Source organism: Elgaria multicarinata, chromosome 15 (assembly GCF_023053635.1).
Source record: "Elgaria multicarinata webbii isolate HBS135686 ecotype San Diego chromosome 15, rElgMul1.1.pri, whole genome shotgun sequence".
In the NCBI taxonomy this organism is placed as follows: Eukaryota; Metazoa; Chordata; class Lepidosauria; order Squamata; family Anguidae; genus Elgaria; species Elgaria multicarinata.
The window spans coordinates 891,232-915,419 of record NC_086185.1 but is presented as its reverse complement, the minus strand read 5'-3'; the positions used below and the strand labels follow the sequence as shown (position 1 = coordinate 915,419).

Sequence of the window (24,188 nt, the reverse complement as noted above, 5' to 3'; positions counted from 1 at the left end):
AAAATCACCTGCTAGAATCAGTGGGACATCAGGGAACTGAGTTTGCAGGGCCTCTATGTAATCTGAAAGGTTTTCCCATATGTCCTCACTGGAATGGGCCGATTTCCAGGGGGGGATGTAAGCATTAACCAAGATAAATGGTGTAGACTCAGTTTTTAAAAATATAGCCAATGCCCAGGGTTGCAAGTTGTTAATAAGATAGCTTTCAGCCTTCAGAGAAATGGAGATGCAACAAGCTAGACCCCCCCCCCCCAAGGTCGCCCTGTGCCTCTGCCGGAGTTCGCAGGAACTGCATATATTTTGTAGTCATTCAGGCAGATATCGCTAGTGCACCAGGTCTCTTGTAGAAATATAATGTCGAAGATTTTAAGGTATCTTCTAAAAGGGAGATCCATTTTTTTGTTGGACCATCCCGAGATGTTCCAGGAGACACAGTTTAGTGGAATTCGGACAGCTTTTGTTTGTCAGGAGACAGTCCAGTTCTATCCGGTCAACTAGGGAGTCCAATAGCACAGAGCCATTTGGGTAGAAATGTATATTCTGTTTCGGGTTTTCCTTTTGGTCACTTTCTTGCGAAGGGTGTGGGAGGGTATTAATTTCGGCCATCACCGTTTTCAAGTTATTTTGCATTGTTAATAATAATTGTGTGTTTTTACTGTTTGGGATAATTTCAGTATTGACTAGTGGGGTTGCCAACCCTAATATGTCATTTCCTCTGGATGACGGTCTGCTAGGGGCTCGTGGTCTGAGTATTGCTCCCGATGAAACCTGGTTGTTGCACCCTATGTTAATGGGCTGAGTATCCATCTCCTGAGATGTTAAATCCATGAGCATCTCTGTAGTAGGTTGCTTAGGGATTGCACATTTTCTATTTTGTATTGTATGGGGCTGTACGACAGGTTTCCTTCTAATGGTCTGCTTCAGCAGCGGTGTTAATTACGTAGTTTTGAAGACTCTTCTCGCCCTTACTCCATGTTTGGCCAGGCGGAATTTAGCCGCCATGATTTCTCTGACCATCGCTAGAGAGCTGAAGGAGACTATACATCTCTTGAGGTAGGGTGGACTTGGGAGTGTATTTAGCACACTTATACACCTTGGCTGGATTTCCATGTTTAACAGTACATTTAAGTTGTTCGCTACTCTAGTTTTCCCCTGCCAGCTGGGAACCACGCCATTTGGTAGTGGGGAGATTTCCAAGGCCACTTGGTTTGGCACTAAAATTAGATTTCCCTTGTGGTTTGAATCTTTTGCTATTAGTATGTCATCTCCTTCTGCTGTACTCGGATGTTCCTGTTTCTGGTAATTAGGTGTAGTCGATGGAGCCAAAAGCTGCAGGTCTTGTGGTTTTCCCCCCTTTTGACTGATTTCTTGATTATTTGCTTTTTGTTTTGTTCTGGCCCGCAGGTCTTTAAGAAGCTGGGGAATCTCTTCAAGCTGTTTTACCTCATTGGCAATAAGAGATAATTTGTCATTAATATCTCTTAGAGTCCCAAAGATGTTAATTAATGTTTTGGCAGTCAGCAGGCTCTGATCTGCCACTATATCAATCGTTGATTTGTTTCCCTCCCTGTGATGTGGTCCTGCAACTACTTGCTCTTCCTCATTTTCACCCTTTTCTCTGGCCTCCTTTTCACTTTCCTCTGCATTTTCGCTCCCAAAGGTGGTCAAAACTGCGAACCGGTTTGTAGTTGGAGTGGAGGGTAAAGGGGAGCAGGATTCATCAAGTAGAAAGTTTTCAATTTTAGATTGCTTCAAAAGGGGAAATGTTGGGGACTCAGATTGGTCTCTCAGCCGCTTTTTCCTGCCCCTCATTCCAAACAGTATTATAAACCACTCAGAGGAGTTCTATAGTGCCTCCGGGGGACCTCCAATTGTTAGGCTATGTGCTGACAAAAATCAGTAGAATCAGCAGATCAAACAAGTTCGGCCACAGTTTGCAAGCCCGTTAAGGACAGTTTGCAAACTCCGTTAAGGAGTCATGGCATCAAATTCAGAACACCGTATGAACCCACAGGGAAGAAGCAAGACAAGTTCAGACAAAGCCCAGATTAATCAGCTAAGATTAAGGACAAATGCGGGCAAGAAGAATGTCTAAGCCGAAAGCTGAACTCAGATCTGTACGTGTGAGCAACAGGCGAAGATTCTCACACGGTGAGCAGCAATGCTGACCTAGGCTGCAGAGGGCAGAAACAATCAGGGCTGCTTCTCACTTTACTTTTTGAAGTGGGGTGTGCCTCCGGTCAAGCAGAGATCTGAATGCACGCTAGTTATCGTTGATGTTGAATACAGCTCCCCAATGTAGAATATGCGTAGCTTACTGCAAAGGCTGGAACTACTCTCATGGAAGACATGGAGCTTCTGCTGAAAAGGGCACCCCTCCCCCACCCCGTCTCTAAAACTCACGGTGACACAGAGCTCCAACCAAGAGCAGCCTCCCCGGGCCGTCTTCCTCTGACTCCTGCTAAGTCATGGAGCTCCTGGGGCTTGCCCCCCGCCCCAGTTTCTCTAACCCCTGCTGGAACCCCATTATGTGTCAGCATCGTACTGTGCATGGATCCCGTCGCAGGGTCAGCTAGCGAAGTGCAGCAGGGGCCAGAGACTTCAGAGCCCTGGGCGTTTCGCTAGACACTGCAGGGCCTTAGGAGGAGACCCACATGTGGGGATGCGGTTTCCTGCCTCAGTCCATGCCTGCAAAATGTCTCGTTCTGCTCATCGGAGGCCGAGTTGCAAACTGCTTGTCCAGTTCAAATCTCATCACAATGTGAGCTTACTACGTTGCTATAAGCAACCCAGTCACTCTCCACCACACATCTGCATTATAGGGATAACGACACTGACCTACCTTACAGGGTTATGGAGAGGATCGCAATTAATGTTACACAAATGCCGGGAGGGGTACCAGTTGCGTCCATCCCCCATCTCGTGGCCTCCAGCCTTTTTTTAATCACTGGCCATGCTGGCTGGTGCTGGTGCGAGTTGAAGGACATCAGGAAAAATTTCCTAACTGTTAGAGCAGTACAACAATGGAACCCATAACCTAGGGAGGTTGTGGGCTCTCCTGCTCTAGAGGCCTTCAAGAGGCAGCTGGACAGCCATCTAGCAGGGATGCTTTATGGAGGATTCCTGCCTTGAGCCGGGGGTTGGACTTGATGGCCTTATAGGACCCTTCTAGCTCCACTATTCTATGATTTCGGGCATGGGATGCCATGCAGAACTGGCTCCCCATTGAGCCACCGCTATACCTCTCGCTCCAGCAGGAGTGGGCCCTCTGTGGCCCTCGGGAATTCTGGCCTACCACCCCCTCCTCCTTCACCACTGCCCAGGCACATCGGGAGCTGCCTTCCGCCGGCTCAGACCATGGGTCTGTTGCCCCGACCACTGGGCCCAGGAGGGGCCCCTACAGTGATCTCTGAACCACCCCGAGCACTGCTGCCTCTGCCTGCCCCACATCCAGGCAGGAAGCACAGAAATGGAGCCACTGGAGAATGTGTGGCCATCCATTGGCCCTTGCGCACCAGCAGGCGGAGCCACCTCGGCAGCTGCTGCCTGATACGCTGGGCCCCTCTAGGTCAATACTGTCGACACAGACTGGCAGCAGTGGCTCTCCAGGCTTTCCAGTCCTACCTGGAGACGCCAGGAATCGAACCCGGGACCTCCCGCATGCAAACAGGGGCTCAACCACTGAGCCACAACCGCCACTATGCTAGCTGGGGCTGGTGGTAGTTGTACACTAAACGCAAATAGTCCATCCCTGAGCTACACCCGAATCGAGGCTCAAACAGCCAAACTTGGGAGAAACAAAGGCATTTCCATCCAGTGCACGTGCCACTCTGGAGCTGCCAAACTCGGAGGCTTTGGAGTGTCCTATGCCCTGCCAGGCTGAAGCCAGCCAGGCGGGAGGAGTAGCTGCAGAGGCGATTCTCGGTCCTCTGCCTTGGGTGTGTTCCCGGGCCAAGTTTTTCAGCCCATCGAGTGAGAGCCCTTCAGAGGAGGGGGTGCTCAGGACAATTCGTGTCCTGAGTCCTCCGACCTCTTGCCCTGCTTGCTCCCCCTCCCTGGACGCCCCCTTCACTGCTCCGATCGCGGGAGAGGCAGCAGGCATGGGTCTCTCTGCGCTGGCTGCGAGCGGGAGGGTTGGGGCTCGGATCTCTGACTCCCCCTTCCAAGGACGGAGCACCGACTCCGACCTTGGAGGGATTTCCAAGCGATACTCCGGTCCTCAAGGATCGCTCTTAGTTATTGCTGTTGGTAAATAATCGGGAAAAGTAAACATTCTTTTACTTGTTTATTAGCATGCTTTTAGTCACAATTTACTTTTGTTTATTTGTAACTAAAGCTGTGTGTTATCATCAAGAATTGTATTGCGAATGACCACTGTGAATAATGTGATTGTTACTTTTTGCATTTAATTTCCTTCTCACCTCACTGTTTACAATTCCCCCCCTCTCTCTCTCACACACACACGTACAGTATATAAACCTGAAACTCTCCATAATGCCCCATGCATCTGATAAAGTTGGCTACAGTCCACAAAAGATTGTGTCAGAATAAATGCATTCATCTTTAATGTGCCACAAGATTCTTGGATAGTTTTGCTGCAATAAATGAACATAGCTATCCCTCTGGAAACTGAGAAACGGAAACCCTTCCCAGTCTATCTATCATCCAGCAATCTAGCTTCTGCCATAACTGTAGCAAAAATGAAAGAAATCCTAAACATGCTATCCAAGGCAGCAGCTGAACAGGCCTGCAAACAGGTGTTACAAATGTAAAGTTCTTTGAAAAAAGCAGCATGCCTCTCCGGGAAAGCACACTTTTTGCCCTGAGAATGTTTGCAGGTAAACATTTTGATGCAGAACTAAGAAAAATAGAGAGATGCATGTGTGCGTGGAAATCAGGCCCCCTCATGTCTGTCCTGGCACCAACTTTGCAAAGCGGCTGTACTAGAGAGACAAAGATGAGCAACCACCCCAAGGCATGAGGGGGGGAGAGTGAGATGATCCCACTGCTGGACCTAGTGAGCTACTGCCTCTTCCCTGGAAGCCACCCCCCCTTTTCCTGGCCACCCCCCCCCCCTTTACCCTGCCTCCTGACCATTTGGTGCTCTTCCCGATTTTGCATCCCCCCCCCTCCCCGCCATTCTAAAAGGTTGAAATGCATCTCTTGGTTATTTAGGAGACAAGTCCCGCACCCTCCCTGCCACCCTCTCAGCGGCACCCAAAACTGGGCCCTGGAAGCGGTTCTGTCAAAACAACACCCTTTCAGGGTGTCTGATCCTAGCCAGTGTTCACTCCCCAAGGGCCAAACACCAACCAGAACAGGAGTCATTCTGGATCAACACCCCCCCCCCAAACTGCAAGTCTCCACTTTTGACTTCGCCAGGGAATGGGGGGGGGGGGCATAAACAATAGCATGAATGATCTTTTGTGAAAAGATTGAAATATCTCGTACCTGTGTAGAAATGCCGTTTCTAACATTGGTGTAATGAACACTTTTCAACTGAGAAAAATCCCAAGAATCATAAAAGCCAATAGTAAAGCAGCTTTTCTACCCCAAATAGACACAGCAACAGGTACAGGAACCACAGCCACAATACTGTGGTTAAATGTCACTCACAAGGGGTAGCTAGGAATAATAGGATAAGGCAGAATAAATAGGAATAATAAACGATGCAGGACAGAGGAAGCTGACACTGAATTGTGCACAACTGGAATACGAAAGCTTTGCATTGGTTCAAATTATGCATTCAGAGCACCCCCCAACCCCCCTCCCAAGGCAATCAAATTCATGCACATGAGAGAGAAAGAGTGTGTGTGGTGGGGAGAGAGACTGGAGGAGGGGATGAGGCCCTTGGCAGCAGGCGTGGGGGCAGGGCTGCCCAGCAGCTAATCCCTCCGCCTCCCCTTCTCCTTAAAATAGACAGATGGAAGCCTTTTGACATCTTGAGCACTGACATCCCTGGAGATGCATTAGTACGGCCTGCCTCAAAGATTAAATCCCAACGGCTGGGAGGGGCCCTATGTCCACACCTCCACCCCCGCCAGAGATTGCAGGCTCTCAAAAAAAGCAGGGCGTGTGCCAGCCTTCATTGCATTGTCTGGCCCTCCGCTAAGGTGGGGACTCAAAGCAAAAAGAGAACTGTCATTTTAAGGCTTTCCCAAAGGACCACTCCAAGAATACAAACAGAGAGGCGGCCGCCCCCACCTGCTCCCTCAAGCTGCTGTAAAGGAGCCACTGGTGTCCTTCACTGGGCAGATTTGGCCCATGGCTCTCCAGTTACCGCCTCCTATTCTAAAGGGAGCAGCTCAGCCTTTATCGGAAAGGGAAAGTGGGGATTCTTCCAGAATATAAGGACTACACACACCGCAGGCGAACACAATTGCCAGGATTATCGGAAAACGCAAAACTTTCAGGCCTGATCAGCATAATGCGCGCTCCGCTCCTTCTCCCGCAGGCAGGCAGGCAGGCAGACGCGCGTGCATTTATGGAAGGCGTCTGCAGCCTCCTTTTTCCCACGGGCTTGTCGGGAGTGGTTGCGTTTAAAGCCTCAAACACAGGCTCTAGAATACAGGATCTCTCTCACACACACGCACGCTCAGCCAAGATCCGTGTGCCGATCCAGAGACCGGCGCAACTGAACCTTTGCGGCACCAGCGTTCACCACCGAGGTCTAGTTTCTTAGGCCACCAGGCGGCAGCGCCCTAACATTCGTGAAAGGGGCACCTCGGAGCATGTACAGAGCACGTTTTCCTCTCCAACGAACAAGCACACAGCCGTACACGTGCGTGGGCTTAGAAGCGGAATGGAGCGGGGGGGGGGGCTTCTAGATCGTTGGGGGGGGGGAGCATCCCCAAGCAGGATCGGACCTCGAGGCCTCCCGGTACGGACCTTCTTGTTTTCTCCCCCGCTCTTCTCACAGCGACTCCAACCGTATCCTGCCCTGAGCGATGTAAATGAGTCAGCCGCGGCGTGGGGTGGGGGGAGAGACACGTCTGGGGCATTGCTGAACCCCACAACACACACAGCCCTTTCTTTCCTGGGGTCAAGGCACGAGTGGGTCCTCTCCCACCCACCACGAGCCGGGCAAAGACCGGAGCCTCCTGCGGCTGAGCAGCCCCGGCCCACCGAGGAGGCAGCTGCTCCGGATCTCGGCTCGGCCGCGCGCCCCCTGCCCCGATGGCGCTACTTACGCCCCGCGGCACTCCCGGCGCGTCCTGCCCTTCTCCGCCTCCTCGACGCTTCCAGCGGCGCCCGGGAGCTCCGCCCTCGTGGCCGGCCAGTAGGCCGGCGGCTCCGAGCGCCCAGTCGCCGCCCCAGCGGGCGGAGCCACGGCAGCCAGGCGCCCCGAGCTGTCCCACTCCTCCTGCGGCTCGGCGTCGCTCTCCCCCGAGAAAGTGGAAGCGCACGCGAGAGACGGCCCGCGGGCATGTGCAGAGCGCCTTCCTTTCCCGCCGCTGGCAGAAAGGGCTGCAAGGGGCCTCCAGGCCGAGGGATTCAGGCACGTGCTCGCCCACCCCCCAAGAGCCGAGGGGGCGCCTCGAAGACGGACTCCCAGTGCTCGAAGCCCCGGTGTGAGTGTGCGGGGGGGGGTGAGCAGCGCTCCCCCGACTCCGTCCGCGCTTGCCTTTTTTAGACAACTGTGAGGAACCGTGATTTGCCCACAATGGCGTGCGGGGGAGGTTTGGGTTTCATCACTCCCGCGCGCGCGCACACCCACGCACCCTTAAATCGCGCACTGCCAGCGGCTTGGGGGCAGCAGAGTAGCCCTCCTGGCCCAGGGGCCGCGTCGTCCAGGCCTGACGCCTCCCCGGGTGGGCCGAAGGGCGCGTCGTCCCCGGCGGCAGCGCCATCCTCGGGGCCTTTCGGGGGGGGGGGGCGAGGGCACGCGGCAACCTGCCGTCGCCACCCTGTGTCTGCCGACTCCGAAGGAAGGCCCGCTGCGCTCGGGGGGCGGGGGAAAGGCTTCCTCCCAGGCGCGCAGGCGGGGAGCGCAGCCCTCGGGCGGTTGCGCGTGGTTTCCTTCCAGCGCTTCTAGGCTCCGAGCTGTGCTGCCGCCGGCGCCCCGTCTGCGGAGCTACCAGGGCCTGCTGGTCATTCTGCCCCAGACATCTGCCCCCGGCTGAGCCCTACCCGGAGCGCGCCGCTATTGGCTTTGTTTACAGCGAGACCAGTCGAGCCTAGCGGGAGGGCTTCACAGGTCATCTATTCGATCCCCTGAAAGAGGCGGCGCGCCCCCCGACGTGCTTTTCCGCTTTAGCCCACAGCTCTGCTTTCCTTTCGGTCTTTCCCCGGCTTACGCTTACACACACACACACTGCTTCTTCACACATTGCTCAGCTCCCTATAGCCCGGGTGGGCAGGGCCGCTGCTACCATAGAGGCCACTCAGGTGGCCGCCTAGAGCGCCAAGCTAAGAGGGGCACCGAGCGCAGCGCAGCACTCATGCGCGTTGGCTGTGAGCCGGGCTGGCCTGAGGATTCAGCTGGACCTGGGTGGGGGAGATAGCGCCCTGCGCCCACCCAGCCAAAGTGAAGCCAGGGCAGCTCCACTTTCGGACTTCTGGAATGCGCCCGGGAGAGAGAGAGAGAATGTATGGGTGAATGGGTGCATGGGGTCTTTGAGTGAATGCATGTGTTCATGCGTGTGTTTGTTTGGAGTGAGTGATGCTGAGTGTGTGTGTGTGTGTGAGTTGGGGGTATGATTTGGAGGTGATATTCCTATTAAATAATGATTTTAAACCCATAGACGTTCCTTTCCAATTTGTTTGCTATAATTGGCATGACGTATTTCTTTCCCTTTAAAATAAATTTAGCAGTTTCAAGTTTTGTGCTTATTTTTTCCAGGAAACCTACATTCTTAAAAATCAAAGTTGGCATTTTTGGGGTGTGTGTGTGTGAAAATTGCTCACCTTGTCTAGGGCGCAAAAATAGTCTGGCACCGGCCCTGCAGGTGGGGTGAGAGCATGGACCACCTTCTGAGTTGCCTTGCTCATTCAGAGCACTCCAAAAAAAGGTCTCCAGCTGTTTCCTAACCACAAAAGATCCAGCGTAGCAGCATGCTAGTCGGTGAGCTTATGACACTCTCCTAGGTGCCTAGGAATAACTACACACCACCGGGACCTCACAGGAGCACATTATCTGCGCCTGTGGTCAAGGCAGAAGGGCTCTAGCAGGGGGCAGTGTTGTCTTTCCTGCGCCTTTGCCAGAATGCAGCTTGGGAGTTCTGGACCTTTTGGTGAAGGCAAAAGGTACCATCACAATGGGTGGTTATTGTGTGGACAACATGTCTCAGCGGTGCTCTCTTCCACAGACATCCCATCCGTCAAAATCACAAGCATAATGTCAAAATCACATTATGAATAATAAACAGAACGGGAGAGAAATGCAGACTTCATAGGCTTATTTTCTTCGAACAAGCCGCCACGAGGACCCACGGGTTGTTGTCAGGTTCTTCAGGGTAGTTAACAAGACACACTGCGTGGTTAACAACCCCCCTATGGGAAATCGCCTGGGTTCAGACCACAAACTAACCCATGGTTCAACAACCACTGAGTGTGGATTAGCATGTTGCACAAACCCAGTCAATATATTCAGCTACAAATCATCAAGGCTGGTTCACAGATCAGTATCCATTCCTTGATTCCTCTGTATGGGATGACTGGCAGCGGAATAGGCACATAAGAACCAGGGTGGTTAGAGGGTTGAACTGGGACTGATACCGACTGACAGAAATGGCTCTCCGGGGTTTCAGGGTTAGGGTTCTTTCCTAGCCCTACCTGGAGAAACAGGTTTGACCCCCTGCATGCCAAGGAGGGGCTCCAACACCAAGCTAGTCCCCCCCCCCCCCATGGCTGCTTCCAGACGGAGCTCCTGGCGAAGATAGGGGGCAGCTGGTCCATTTCCTCTATAATCATTTTTTCGTGGAAAGCACAGCCAAAGAAAGTGTTACAAAAACTACCCTTTCCTTCCAGAAATGGGTAGCTTTTATTAATAAAATTATAAGAAGACATACCTATTGAGAGTTTGGGGTTATGAAAAACAATGTCAGCTGATTAAAAGGGTTCAAAGATGGGTGATTAAATCGACGAAATGATGATTTAATTGGTCAGCAGCCCTAAATGTTGATACATTGGAACTATAGGATTATAATTATTTTATTTAGAATCCCAAACACTAAGGCATTCTTGGGTATGCATTTTGACAGTTTAACAGGCTTTCTTCCAGAGTCAATGTTTGTGTAAGCACTCCCCCATATGGTGAAAGGTGGAAATAGACTAGAGCAGAGAGCGGTATTAGGCCGGCCCTGCCATTAAGCAGAGTGAGGTGACTGCCTCAGACCGCAGATGCTGAGAGAAGCATTGGCAAACCCTGGCTGTTCCTCTTGAGCCCTGCAGCCATCCCCTTCTGCACGCCATGTGGTCTGTCTTGCATCCCCTAAACTAGCCTGTTACCCTCAGGTGCAACGGAGGATGCGATCCTGACACCTGTACAGGGACATGGGATGGGAGAAAAAATCTGCGGAAAGTTTTCCATGTAATAAATTCATTTGTAACAATGAATAGATGATGTCTCAAACTACGATAGATAATAAAACTTCCAGCAAGCCAGTCTGGCAGCTCAATACAATGCATGTTTCCTCAGAAGTAAACACTATTGTTTTAAATGGAGCTTACTCCTAGGGAATACTGAGTGAATACCAGGGATTGAGAGGAGGAGGAATGTGTCCCCCTCCAGATATTTTGGCCTCTACAGCTCCCAACTCCCATAGCCATCATGGCTAGTGCAGAGGGATTAGGAAAATTGTGGGCTGAAACAACTGGAGGGCCAGTTGCCACGACACAGGCTCTGAACACCAGACCTCACGTCTGCCACCACTTATTATGGGGCGACACAGGCTCTGAACACCAGACCCGGCCGAGGCTACTCCCTGCTCAAGCTAAGCACCACCGCTTGATACACCTGAGGCAAGGGATAAAGCCCACCTTCCTCCAAACTATGTGGAGAAAGGGGTTTAAAATGGAGAAGGATTTTAATATATATAATAATGCACTGTGAGTTATATCTGCTTAGGTGAATGATTGTCAGAGTGGGTGTTATATGTGTAAACTTAAGATGATAAATGCCAAACAGACATGTGGGATTTTTGTGGTAGTTTAAAAACAAAACAATCAAAATTTATTTTTAAAAGTTCATAAGCTTTGTTTCAAATAACAACATTTAAAACCCTTTTTGAAACCTTTCATACAATCCGGTCACTCATTCACATTCGCGCTTTCCTTTTTCTCACACAATCACTCTTGAACTTTATTATCAGTATTGATTAATATACTTCCACTGCGTGCACACCACACTCTAAAGACACCACTCACTACACTGACTCTCAAATTTCCCAGAACTTAAGTACCATAAATACAGAGAGCACTACAGACTCTAAGAGTACCTAATAAGTCTCCCTGAAAAGGTCTCCTGAAAAGAACAAGAACAATCCCCTCAGTCATTCCCTTATATATTCCCTGGACAACCATCTGTCAGGGATGCTTTAGGGTGGATTCCTGCATTGAGCAGGGGGTTGGACTCGATGGCCTTGTAGGCCCCTTCCAACTCTGCTATTCTATGATTCTATGATCTCACTCCTACCCCCTCCCAAGACATTCTAACTCCGCCCACTCAGGCCAACATTCTAAAAACCACAGACTTACAAACCACAGACATACATTTGGAATTAATTTGTGGGGTGTAACGCCACACCAGTAATTAGGGATTATATTATGTTAAGTGATATAGGAATATTGCTAGGACATAAATCAGTTGCCCACCCCTGGTGTGTAGACTCACAGCCTGGAATCCCTAAGGGTGCTGGACTAAGCACATGTAGTCAAAAAAAGATGTCTCCCCTCCCAACATGCTTTATCCTGCCATTCTGCCTGGGGAATGCTGGGAGTTGTGGGATTCCCCCCTCCCCCGTCTAAACATGCATAGGATCCCACTCTGATGCTTCAATCCTAGATCCACTTACCAGAGAGTAAACCCCACTGAACTCTCTTTGAGTAAATATGTTTTAAGATTGCACCATGAATAAATACAGGACGCCACTTGTGTGTCAGTTCAATCTGTATCGGGAATCCTCCTGTGAACTCAGAGACAGAAAGCTAAAGAAACATCACATTTACATCTCTCGTGCTAACCAAGTGATTTTGTTTTATTTGGGTTTTTTTGGATCTCCATTTATTCGTTATTCTTGCGCATCTGAAGTTCCCGCACGAAACAAACCTTTTTAACTGGAAACATTGGTGTTTGTGACAAACTCAGAGTTCAGCATACAATGCCTGGAATAACAACCCGGTGCTTGTAAAGGCTCTTATTTTCCCTCCCAGTCCCAATTTAAGGAAGCACCTTGTTGTACCTGTTCTTACCTTAGCAAATGCCAAAGTAGTAGCGTTGTTGCAACACCTTATTTCCAAACGCCTCCGGAATGGGAGGTGTTGTCCTTCTCCACCTTCACTGCCTTCGATGGATCCACCACGTGGCCGTCATCACCTATCCCCACCTATCCCAGCCCATCTCACTGAGCCACCCCCAGGGTCGGCACCAAGGGTAGGCATGGCTGGCAACCGCCGGGGTCCAGAGACCCCTGGGCCGGCTCCTCCTCCTCACCTCCACAACATGCTTGTTCGCCTGCTGCCTCTCCTGGGGAGAAGGAACAGCAGCAGATCCCCCGGGCTACTTGTTCTCTGCCTGCCAAGCAAGCCAGTGGTAGCCATGGTGAGACGGGGGAGGCGGCAGCACAAGAGCAGCTGGTGGCCACGGTGGTGAGAAGGTAGCCTCCCGGAGGGAGGAGGAGGCCAACAGAGAGGGGGGCATCTTGCCAAGAGCCCTCCAAAGCCAGGAGCCGGCGATGGCTCGCACCTTTTGCCCAATGGTCACCATTGACTGCTGGTGTTCCTGGTCCAGGGAGCAAAACATCCATCTACCTTTAGAGGAGAGCTCCAAACAATCTGACTCTAAAAAGGCCCTCTAAAAAAAACCCTTCTGGGAAAAAAATTCTGGGGGGTGGGGGGAATCCCCAAAACAGCCCAATGAGGACTGTGCATGCTCAGCGGCTATGAAATGTCCACTGACTGGCTGTTGGGGGCAGGGACACAGAATTTGGGTGGGTGGGGAATGGAATGGAACATCATGGCGGAGGATGTGGCTGGCAGATGAAGATGGAACAGGAGCCTTTCTGATGCAGGTCTCACTTGTTCTAAAGAAAACCTCTATTTCTTCTTTAAACTCACACACCATAAGCCAGCCCAAAAAGCCATTGAAAGGAAAGTGTTTCTTTTGCAGGGAGTTGCCTGCTAAATGTCTACTTATTCACGGTTTTGTGTACTTCTGCAAACTCCCAGACCCCCCACCCCACTCCCACCCCGCCAGTACCTCCCTCTTGTTCGTGGGTTGTGCAGTTTTGGCTTCATAAGCAAAAGCACTCCTAGCCTGAACAGTGGCAATAGAAGGCATGGTGATGATAATGGCATTTTCTCTTCTTTTCGCCTTTTATCATCTGAAAAATCCCCTTTTGGCTGTCTTAGAGTGTGAGCCCGTAAGGGACAACACTATTACTGTTTAGAGAGAGGAAGGGGAGAGGATGCATCACCTGTTATTAAGTGACATTCGAGGGCATCACCTAAAAACAACAAAAGTCCGCATTTTGCTTCAGATTGTCTAGTGCTAGCATTGAAATCCCTTTCCTATGTATATCTATGATGTGAGAAGAAGCTGGCAGAAGAGGCATCATCCCTTGAAGCATGAACAAAGCGGGAATTGGCCTCTTGGGCAGACAGGCCTCTCCTAGGTACGTCGTCCACTCAGAAATAAGTCGCATGGTTCTGGGCGGGACTTACTCTGAGGAACAGATGTAAAACTGCCAGAAATGTTCAAGCAATGGAGGGAAAACAGAAATTGAGGGGCGGCGCGGGTGGGTGGGTTTTGACGCATATGCGATACTTATTTCCTTATCCACCCTAAGCTCATTTTACTGCTCTTACAACCGAAAGTGCATCATCACTTATAACAGGGATGGGGTTATTTCGGGCTCGCAGTTGATGCCACAGTTTTAACGTTGATTGACTTAATGGTTAAATTCGAACCCGCTCCCTGCCCGCAGCTGCCTGCCTTTCTTCTCCTTTTCCCACAGCGCCCAGAGCCGCCCGGCGCCCTCTCCGCCTTCCAGACCGCGTCCGCGCTCCCGGGCAAGCGCGCGCTGAGACTCTCCGCCCAGGCGCAGGGGCCTTCCCGCCGCGGACAAAGGCCGGGCCGGCGTTTCCGTCCGCAGCCCGGCGCCTCCCACCACGCCCCTCCCCGCCTGCTGATTCGATCCCCGCTCCCTGCCCGGGCCCGCCCGTCCGCCCCGGCTCCTCCTCCTCCTCCTCCTCCTCGGCTGGCCTGGTGGACTCTTGCCCCGGATCTCCGCGAGCCAGGAGCCCGACCCGCAGCCCTCTCCTCCTCCAGCAGCAGCGGTCACACCGCCGCCGCCACCACCACCACCACCACCACCAGCAGCAGCAGCAGCAGCAGCCGGGCGAGGGCGATGGCGCAGGAGGAGGCCGCGGGCGCAGGCAGCGAGGCCGCCGAGGCGAGCAGCCCGGGGCTGCTGCTGGAGATCGTGAGCTCCCCGCTCAACCTGAGCCTGCTGGGCCTCTGCCTGTTCCTGCTCTACCAGATCGTGCGGGGCGACCGGCCCCGCGCCGGGCCCGACGGCGAGGAGGAGGCGCCGCCGCCGCTGCCTAAGCTCAAGCGCCGCGACTTCACGCTGGCCCAGCTGCGCCCCTTCGACGGCCGCCAGAACCCGCGCATCCTCATGGCCATCAACGGCAAGGTCTTCGACGTCAGCCGCGGCAGGAAGTTCTACGGGCCCGGTGAGCCTCGCGCCGAAGGGCGGTCGGTCGGCGGGGCGGGGGGCAGTCAGGCTTGCAGCCCGCGGCTTCGGCACGGTTACTCCCCTCCCCGGCGCGTCACTGGCGGCTTGCCTCCCCTAGTGTGCTTCTCAGGCGTTTCCAGCGCGGCGAAGGCTCCGCGGCCGGGACCCTGCAAGGTACGCCAAGAATTCCCTCTATATGGCCGGAGAAGTAAAGTCTGGCGTGCCCGGAAGCCCCCTGGCAACCCAACCCTAGCCAGTGTGGCCTTCCCCAAGCTGAGGCTCTCCGGATGTGTTGGGCTACAGCTGACTGGGGAATGCTGGAAGTTGTAGTCCAACACATCTTAGGCAGAAGGCACCAAGTTGAGGGATGATGGGACCAGTAGTACCCTTTCCCTGTCTAAACATGCATAGGATTGCACGCTTACATTCTTAAAGTAATTAATAATTCGGCAGCATATTGCCTCCAAAGTGGAGATGAAATTTGATCTTCACTCCTGCAGCTTGATCCTATGTACGTTAGCTCACAAGCAAGTTGTGCTGATTTCAGTGGGGCTTACTCACAGGTAAAAGCACATCCAATTGCAGTGTGGCTGTAGGCATGTCTAGTCAGGAGTAAGTCATGCTGATTCAGTGGGACTTACTCCAAAGTAAGTTTACATAGGATCACAGCCTTCACCAGGTGGCTGCAGCACCATTGTATTATTCTTGAGTAACCACTGCCATTACTACATTTATTAATTTCCCTTGCTCTAGATAGATAATTTAAAACTTGGCTTTGGCCCCACAGGTGCATTTCCCATTCTTTAACACACTGATGCAGAACAGGGCAGTGGGTTTCCTCATCCAATGTCATGCATGCCAAAAAATTGCTCCATTTACGCCACACACGTGTTCATTTCCAAGGCCTCCCAGCTTCTGGCCTAGTTGCATCACCATTCCATCTGTAAACAATGATTAAAAGTGGGTCACAAATTGAGCTGGAACCTCTGGCAGTGATTCGCCAATGAAACATTCTGTTGGGACACTGATCAGGAGTTGCCTTGGCCAGTGGAGTCCATTTTCAAGCCCCTCAACCATCCTGATTTGTGTGTATTCAAGGGCACAATCCTGTGCGGGTTTAGACAGAAAAAAGTCCTGCCCACAAAATAACACACACTCACGCACACACACGCCTTTTATGGGCTGTATAAATTGTATTTTTACTCTTTCATTAGCTCATTAGCTCTTGAGCTCCTAGTTTCTCAGCGATCCGTGTTTGCAGGTAACCAACTTGTCTTGATTTATTTCTGTGTATGTTCTTCTTTTTGTTGCCTTTATTTCAATAAAATTGCATGAAAAAGCCCTGCAACTCCCAGCATTCCCCAGCCAGCGGTTGGGAATTGTAGTGTATTTCCTAATACACTGCCCTTAATGTACTTGGCACTTCATAGTAATGTAAATAAATGATACAGCTCCTCATCCCGAAAAGCTTGCAATCCACGTTTTCAGTAACTTTCAAAGGCACCATGCAGGGCTGAGGGGATGGGAGGCAGCAGAGATACCGGAAAACATAAGAACATGAGAATCCCAGACTGTAAGCTCCTTTCGACAGAGGCCTCCCCTTACGGGCCACGTGAAGTGCCCTGCACACTGATAGGTACATAATAAAAGGTCAGACCTGCTTGTCCATCTGGCCCAGTATTGCGCGCTCTTGACCACCAGGGGCTGCCTGGGGATCTTCAGAGCTTTTCCCATCACTTGCTACCGATTCCTTTCAATTGGTAATGCCGGGAATCGAACTGGAGCCTTCCGGATGCAGGCAGTTGGAAATGGGCATCTCATGAGGCTGCACTCCTGTTGACTGACTGGCACAGGTTGGGTCCCCAGCTGGAACTGATCCTGAAGCAGAAAAATGCAGAACCTCCATTTTCTCAAAGCATTGTGAGGCTGGGAAACAGGAGGGGTCCGTAGCTGAGTCATGGTCCGTTGCAAAGCCCCAGCCCAGAACACTTTGGGTGGGGGGATACAAGTTTGCCCGATTGAGATAATGCTTAGCACGTGCTTATAGAGCTGCTACTTCCCCCCCCACACACACACACACCTTTTTTTCTTTAGAATTCAACGTGCTTTAGATGCATTGCTTGGCAATCTGAACAACAGCCCAGCAGGATAGGCCTGTACTATCTCCCTATTTCAGGGTTTCTTGAGCCATAAAAGAGGCTTGCCTAAGGCCACCTTGGCTAAGAGCTCCAAATGGGGGAACTTGCTCTGCTTTGAGCCCTCACTCTTAGCTGCCCAGCTTACAGCTGCAGAGGCTCAGCATCCCCCAGTGGACTGGCCTGGGTGGAGCCCCTGCTTTGCCTGGTGAAGGTCCCAGGTTCAACCCACAGCATCTCCAGGGAAGGTGCTCCCACCCGGAACTCTGAAGAGCTGCCGGTCTAGCACAGAGGTGGGCAGAAGGTCGCTCTCCATTTGTCTGGGACTTCAACTCACAGAAGCCCCTGCCAACGTGGCAGGAATGTTGGGTGCTGAAGTCCAGAATATCTGGACTTCTGGAGAGTTGCTGTCTGCCCACCCTTGCAGCGTGTGTATACAGGTGTGTGAAACGTAAGCCTCAGCGGAAGGCAGAAGGACTTAGTGGGAACTTTGGGAGGGGTGTGCCCTGAGGAGACTCTCCAAGGCCTTGCCCAGCCCCCGCCTTGATTCTCTGTCTAACCAGCCAGGCTTGTTCTGTGCAAAGGGATTATACTCCAGGCCCTGGAAGAGGGAGGAGGGGGGGGTGTGGCGGAGCCCGTGGCCCTGAACGGCACAGGAGGAGGGAGGTTACACATTACACAAGGCCCTGAAGCACTGCTGCCTCCTCCTCCTCCAATATTGAGCAAGCTCGAAGGTGCGCTGCCACACCAGCCGTTGCTCTTGCACAGCTTTAATATTTGTATTTATGTCCTACTTTCCTCCAAAGTCCAAGGGCCAAACTATACAGATGCATGTGATAAAAGAAGTGGCCACTGTGTGTGTGTGTGTGTGTGTGTGTGTGTGTGTGTGTGTGTGTGTGTGTGAGAGAGAGAGAGAGAGAGAGAGAGAGAGAGAGAGAGAGAGAGAGAGAGAGAGAGAGAGAGAGAGAGAGAGGGACCGACCGACCAGAGAGGGGGAGATTTGCAGGGCGGGGGGCTTTGTCCTTTTCCTACTACATTCCCTCCAGGATGTGTGCATGAGAAACATGATGGTGGAGCCCTCTAGGGAAGCGGAGGTGGTGGGAAGCAGCTTGGGAGCGAAGAGGGGATGAAAAGTTAAGAGCTTTTGCAAAAAAAGAAGTAGGGGCACGTGTAAGCACCCTCTCGACCCCCTCTTCACCCCACTTCTCCAGTGCGAAAGGCCTCCTTCCAATGCTGCTTTACAATGATGGAGCCAGGGAGGCTGGCCTGAAAGCGCGCGGGCACCTGTGTATCACCATCGTCCAGCATTTTGCGGACTTGGCTGAGCAGGGATTGGAACCCGATCCGCGCAGAACATGCTGCGCTGGTCTGATGGGCTTCATGCTTCTCTCCTCCTTTCCTTTTTCATTCCTCTTCTGTGAGCTCTTGAGTTCTTCTTCCTGCATGCTAAAATGTCGGCGTGTTCTGTGAAATAAAATACCTTTCCATCATCTCCTCGGGTCCCTCACTTCTTCTCTGCAATATCCTGCTGCATCTCCCATCTTTCTCCCCACAGGCATCAGACTCATGTTCTTGAAAATAACTTGATCATTTATTTATTTATTTATTTATTTATTTATTTATTTATTTATTTATTTATTTATTTATTACACTTCTATACTGCCCCCATAGCCAGGGCCTAAATCAACTGTATGTCTGGGATGAGCATCAGACAAGCTCAGAATCTGGAGTAGCTCACGCTGAACATCCAGGCCCTTTCTACACCTAGAGGTTATCCCAGGAAAATGGAGGGGTCATCCCTGCGTGCTCCCAGGATCTCGTGTGGCATTTGGATGCACAGGAACGATCCCAGGATATAGGGCTGGCGTAGACATGCCCCCAATCTTTCATGCTTCCGAAGGGAGTTGTTTCTAGCCCTCATGATGTAAGAGAATCCATGTGAGGGGAAAAGTTCCAAAATCTGATTGGGCAGGAATTCTGTTTTTGTGGGGGAAGAAGTTTTGATTGTTATAGGGATTTTAAAGTACTTAAAATTCCTGGGCTCCAGCAAACTATTTGTAGGAGGGAGTGATGAGCTGAGATAAGTTACTGGTTTGCTTTTTTCTTCTCTTCTCTAAAGTCCTTAGTGAAGCTCTGCTACAATTGCATATATGGGGGTGGGGTGGCTGGGTGGGTTGCTTGCTCAAAATTCTTGAAAATTCCCTGAGAAGGAGGACATAGAAGAGATTGCAGGTGCCGGGGGAGGCGTTGTAATTAACTCTGGTGGTCAGTATAGATCAGCCTTCCCCAAAGCTGTGCCCTTCAGGTGTGCTTGAGCACACCTGGCATGAGCCAGCTGGTGGTGGGTGCATGAGTAGGGAAGAGGCTGTGTCTGCTGCGGGGGGCATAGATCCTTTTTTCTTCAAGAGGAACATTTTGTCTTCCCTGACCTGTTGCCCTCCAGATGTTTTGACCTGCTCCACTCAGCCCCAGCTGGCATGGTCAGGAATGCTGGGAGTTACAGTCCAAAACATCTGGAGGGCAGCAGGTTTCGGAAAGCTGGTCTAAAACATTGTGTGCACTTGGCCTCATGAGCCACAAAATACACGTGTTCTAATATTTTCCCTATTCTCCCTGGAAGAGGGCCCTTACGGGATTTTTGCTGGAAGGGATGCATCCAGAGGCCTTGCTACCTTCTGCCTGGATAAGGAAGCGCTGAAGGACGAACATGATGACCTTTCTGACCTTGATGCCACACAGCGAGAGACCTTGAGCGACTGGGAACAACAGTTCACATGTAAGTCTTTCTGATCTTGCGTTGTCCAAGACTTTTGCAGCCCCCCCCCCCGAGTCTGCAACGACACCCCCAGCGTATTGGAGAACTCCGTTTCAGGCACTGAACCTGCCTCTGCCTCGCATTTTTTTTAATTGGCCCCTTAACAAGCTGAAGCTGGCTTCTATTTGTGCCAATAAAACAGCGCTACTAATAGACACAAAGCATAACTCTAGGCATGTTTACTCGGAAGTAAATCCCTCTATGCTCAGTGGGACGTGTCAAGCAAGTGTGCCCAGGATTATAACCGCGAACCCATAGGAGCTTGTACATGGGGAATCTGATCCAAGTGTTAGTATCGAAGCCTCTTTTGGCAGCAAGCCAGATTGTCTGATTGCAAAATCTAAATCGAACGTGTTTCTCTTGGCTGCAGTGCTTCTGTCAAGCTTGCTCCAGTTTTACCCTTAAAGCAGGCGCGCTGGAACCTCTGTCAGCCCAAGGGGCAAATTCAATTTCAGAGGAGCTCTCGGGCATTTTAGTGGTGGGTGGAGTTGAAGGCAAAGGTGGGGGGGGGAGGCCAAAATGTGGAAAAATACCAGCCTGCTTTCATGTAAAGCTCTTCCCCCCAGGAACTGGTCCTGAAGAGAAGGCATTTCAACCATTTAGAATGGTGGCAGGGGTGGGTGGTGGGGAGAGGCCCCATGCAAAAGCCAGGAGAATGCCAAAAAGCCAGGGGAAAGTTGGTACCTAAAATTTGTAGATGTTTAGTAAAATGATGTTTTCCCCCCTTCTTCAGTTAAATACCACTACGTAGGCAAACTTTTGAAAGATGGAGAAGAGCCCGCTGTGTATTCAGATGAAGAAGAAGGAGAAGGAGCAAAAGATGCTAAAGAACGCAAGAATGATTAGCAAACACAGCAAACAACAATCTGGAGATTGTTTGGTGTGTGTGTGTTATTTTTAAAGGACCTTTTGTCACATTCCAGTTCTGTTTTAGCAATTTAAACGTCAGCTATTTTTAGAAACAGTACAATTTGCAGCAAATTAGCTATAATTAAAAATGTTTTAATCTATATTCCCAAGTAACCTTGCCAGTCAGAGCTGAGCTTCTTAAATCAAAGCTGTGTGATCCAATTGGCATTGCAGCAATGGAACCCCAATTTTCTGGCAAATAAAGGGCATAGTTACCAACACCCTGATGCTGTGCAATTTCTATTTATTTAATAGTGCAGCATAAAGGGGATCCTTGGAAGTCCTATTGAAAGGACATTGCACAGCTGTGGTATTTGATGAATGGTGCCCAGTGAGCACAAGCGGGTACCAAGGTGGATTTCACCACTGCCCCCCTTCCTCTTTGGTATGAATGGAATACAAAAAGCTTCCCTGCAGCACCCTAATCCACAAATACCATCCCTTTACAACGATAACGAGAGCAAATGTTTACCTCGGTTCACCAATGACCGTACCATCATAGCCCTGTACTGACACACCACTCAGACGAATTATGGCTGCTGCAAGTGGTGTCTTTTGGAGTCTGGGCAGTTTATACAGGATCCAGATCATGATATTTTGGTGTAGGTACCAATAGGACTTGTTCAGAATGGACTACACAAATATGGAGTTTGAATCTTGTTGCTGTTGAAAATAAGCTCTTTTTATATAGATATTTGCCCCTATGTCTCCAACAGGCTGGGATGGTTTCAAAATAACCTTAGAGACTGAATCCCTCACGGTCTTTCAGAGCTGTAAACCAGCTGGCTTCGTTTACTTTTATCATATGTCTTCAAGACTGATTATCTAATGTATGATCATGGTAAGTTAAAACGGCTAAAGCACCCTATCCATGTGTCCTTGGAAGTCCCATTAAATTCAGTGGACTTACACTTGAGTAAACGTACATAGGTTTGTAGCCAATCTAATAATGTCAACCCCCTTGAGAACGGTCTCTCCTAGCTTTCCCTGGACCAGGTACCTTCCAGATGCGCTGGACTACCGTCATCACCAGCCAACATGCCTATTCCGGCTGCAGACCATGGGAGTTATAGTCCCACTCATCCGGAAGGCATTAGGTTAGGGAAACTGGATCTCTCCTATTCCTAAGCCACTTGCTTCACCTTGAGGGGCCATTTGAGAGTAGAATGTGCTGGAGATTCTTGGCTGCTTTTGCTTGGCAGCAGCATGAACCGCTCCGTATCTGAGGAGAACCTGAAGGAAGCTGGAGTGGTCAGCATAGGCGAAGCATCCTAATTGCCTGCACTAGATGAAACGAAGGGTACAGCCCTTACACCAGGTTGTATTAGAACTGCCTGGCTGAAGCAGGATCAGTGCACCCTGGGACCAGCAGGAATCTACTCTCCCTACAATGGGTTCTGAACTTGCAGCAGAGCTAGCTTAGGTTGGAGGGAAGAATGGGTGCGGATCCAGTTGGGCAGTGGGGCAAATGACCAGCATCAGTGGCGGAACCTGCTATGCTGGAGCTTGGATAACCCATTGTTTATGAAAGGTTTTAACTCCCGAATTTGGAGCCTAAACCATATTGTTAGGAACTGTAAGATGCATCAGATGCTCACCTACCTGCCTCCGTTAAAGAAGTGGAGACGAGCTTCACTTTGTAGTCACCATTCCTGTACAGCTGCAGGGCACTCTGGTGGCTTCCTTGAGGCAACAGTGAGGCCCATATCAGGTGCTATCACATGCACTGACTGTGCACCCTAGAAACTTTTGCAACATGCAGGGGGGGTCATCAGCAGGCAAATAACCTTAGAAAAGGTTCTACCACAGGTATGTAGCTTGCAAAAACACACCAGGTTTAGGGAATCCTAGCAGTGGTGGTAGGTGGGATTAAATTTGTTGTACCAATACGGATGTGTGTTGCATCTTACTGGGTCCTCTTCCCACTTTTACATTGTTCACACAAAAGATCCTTGTAATTCTATTATTCAAACACAAAGCACAGTTCAGAATTTGTTAACACCCCTCCTTAAATGTAGATTGTGTTGCACAGACTTTTTACCTATTGGTAACAGGAGGCCTTAAAGACAGATAGTTGGCTGAAGTGTTATAACCTACCTCTGGGAGTTTTAGGCTAACTGATGAGTAAACTAAATGTTCTTTAGCAATTCAGTATCTTAATCTTTTTTAAAAAAATCATCATTGCAAAACTGGGCATTGGGTGATGTTTCAAATCAAGGACGATAAGCTTATATTTGGTTTGGTTTTAAAGGCAAAAAATAAAACCTTCCTCGAAATGCAGCATTTCTTTGTTTGGCCTAAGACTAAAAGCAATATTTTAGTATTCCTCCATCACTATGGAAATGAACTGATCATGGAATCTCTTGCATTCTTACACTGCCAGTGAAATAAGCATTTATGATTAGAAGCCTGTTGCTTATTTCAATTTTTACACGTTCAGCGAAGGAATCTAGCAAACAGAAGGTTGAAGCAAGTTCACAGGTTGTCGGCCCAGGGTAAGTAATGGGATAAACAGGGCCGTGGTAGGGGGAGCTATAGAAATGCCTGCAAGAAGTAATAGCACAAGCCGCCTGCTGAAATTCTCTCCTAATGACTTACTGTCCAGCAGCAGATTCTGGGCACCATTAAGGGATGGCAAAGCATCTTTGGATAAAACATTTTTACTGGGGGGGGGGGAGGGGGGGAGCTCAGGTGTCAAAACAGCTCGGGCTGGCCCCTAAGGAGGGTTCTTGTACTAGTGTGAAAACAGCAACTAAAGCAAGTTAAACACCCACAGCAACATTTATATTGTACCTTTCTTTCCAATACACCATTTCCAAGCAGGGTTTGAAGATTAGCTTCTAGACCAGGGGTGGGCAACTTGTGGCTCTCCAGGACCTTTGGCCTACACCTGCTCTCGTCGGTGGCTATGCTGGCTGGGGCAGATAAAAGCTGTAGTTCGAAACACCTAGAGGACAAGTTGCACACACCTGTAGTAGGTTTCAGGTTGAATTACCAAGGTTATGAACATAAGTTTCTCTGCTGATATAACAGAAGGCAAAAACTTAATTCATTTCTGCAGATTTGGTCATTTAAACAACTTTAAAAGTTTTCATACTTATGGAAATGAGGCAGTACACACCAGTCTACTTGTGTATTTCCCTCTTCAGAAGCCAGGTTCTGTAATGTCTTGTGGAATTGTGACCAATTCCCCTTATACCACCCAACAATGTCTCTTCAACTCACTCAGAATGGTTGATTTATCCACCTTTTACTAATTGTCTGTAACTAGGTGTTCCATAACCAGTCTCTACAGAAGCAGGGATTCTAGCACATTTATATAAGCACTGGCAAATTGAAGAGCTGAAAATCCCCAGACAGAAGCAGCTGGCAGTGTGGAAGGAAGTCATTGCATAAGGACAAGGCACTGGGAAAACTCAAGGGATTTTGCAA

General features: G+C 50.3%; 1 protein-coding gene across 1 annotated transcript; it reads left to right on the top strand.

Moving 5' to 3' along the window:
- The first annotated feature begins 14,448 nt into the window (after window positions 1-14,448).
- PGRMC1 (progesterone receptor membrane component 1) lies at window positions 14,449-20,977 on the top strand. Its single transcript, XM_063141789.1, has 3 exons — window positions 14,449-14,895; window positions 19,653-19,808; window positions 20,581-20,977. Exons 1-3 carry the CDS (start codon window positions 14,568-14,570, stop codon window positions 20,691-20,693), a joined length of 597 nt encoding a protein of 198 aa, XP_062997859.1. The 5' UTR covers window positions 14,449-14,567; the 3' UTR covers window positions 20,694-20,977.
- Window positions 20,978-24,188: the final 3,211 nt, after the last annotated feature.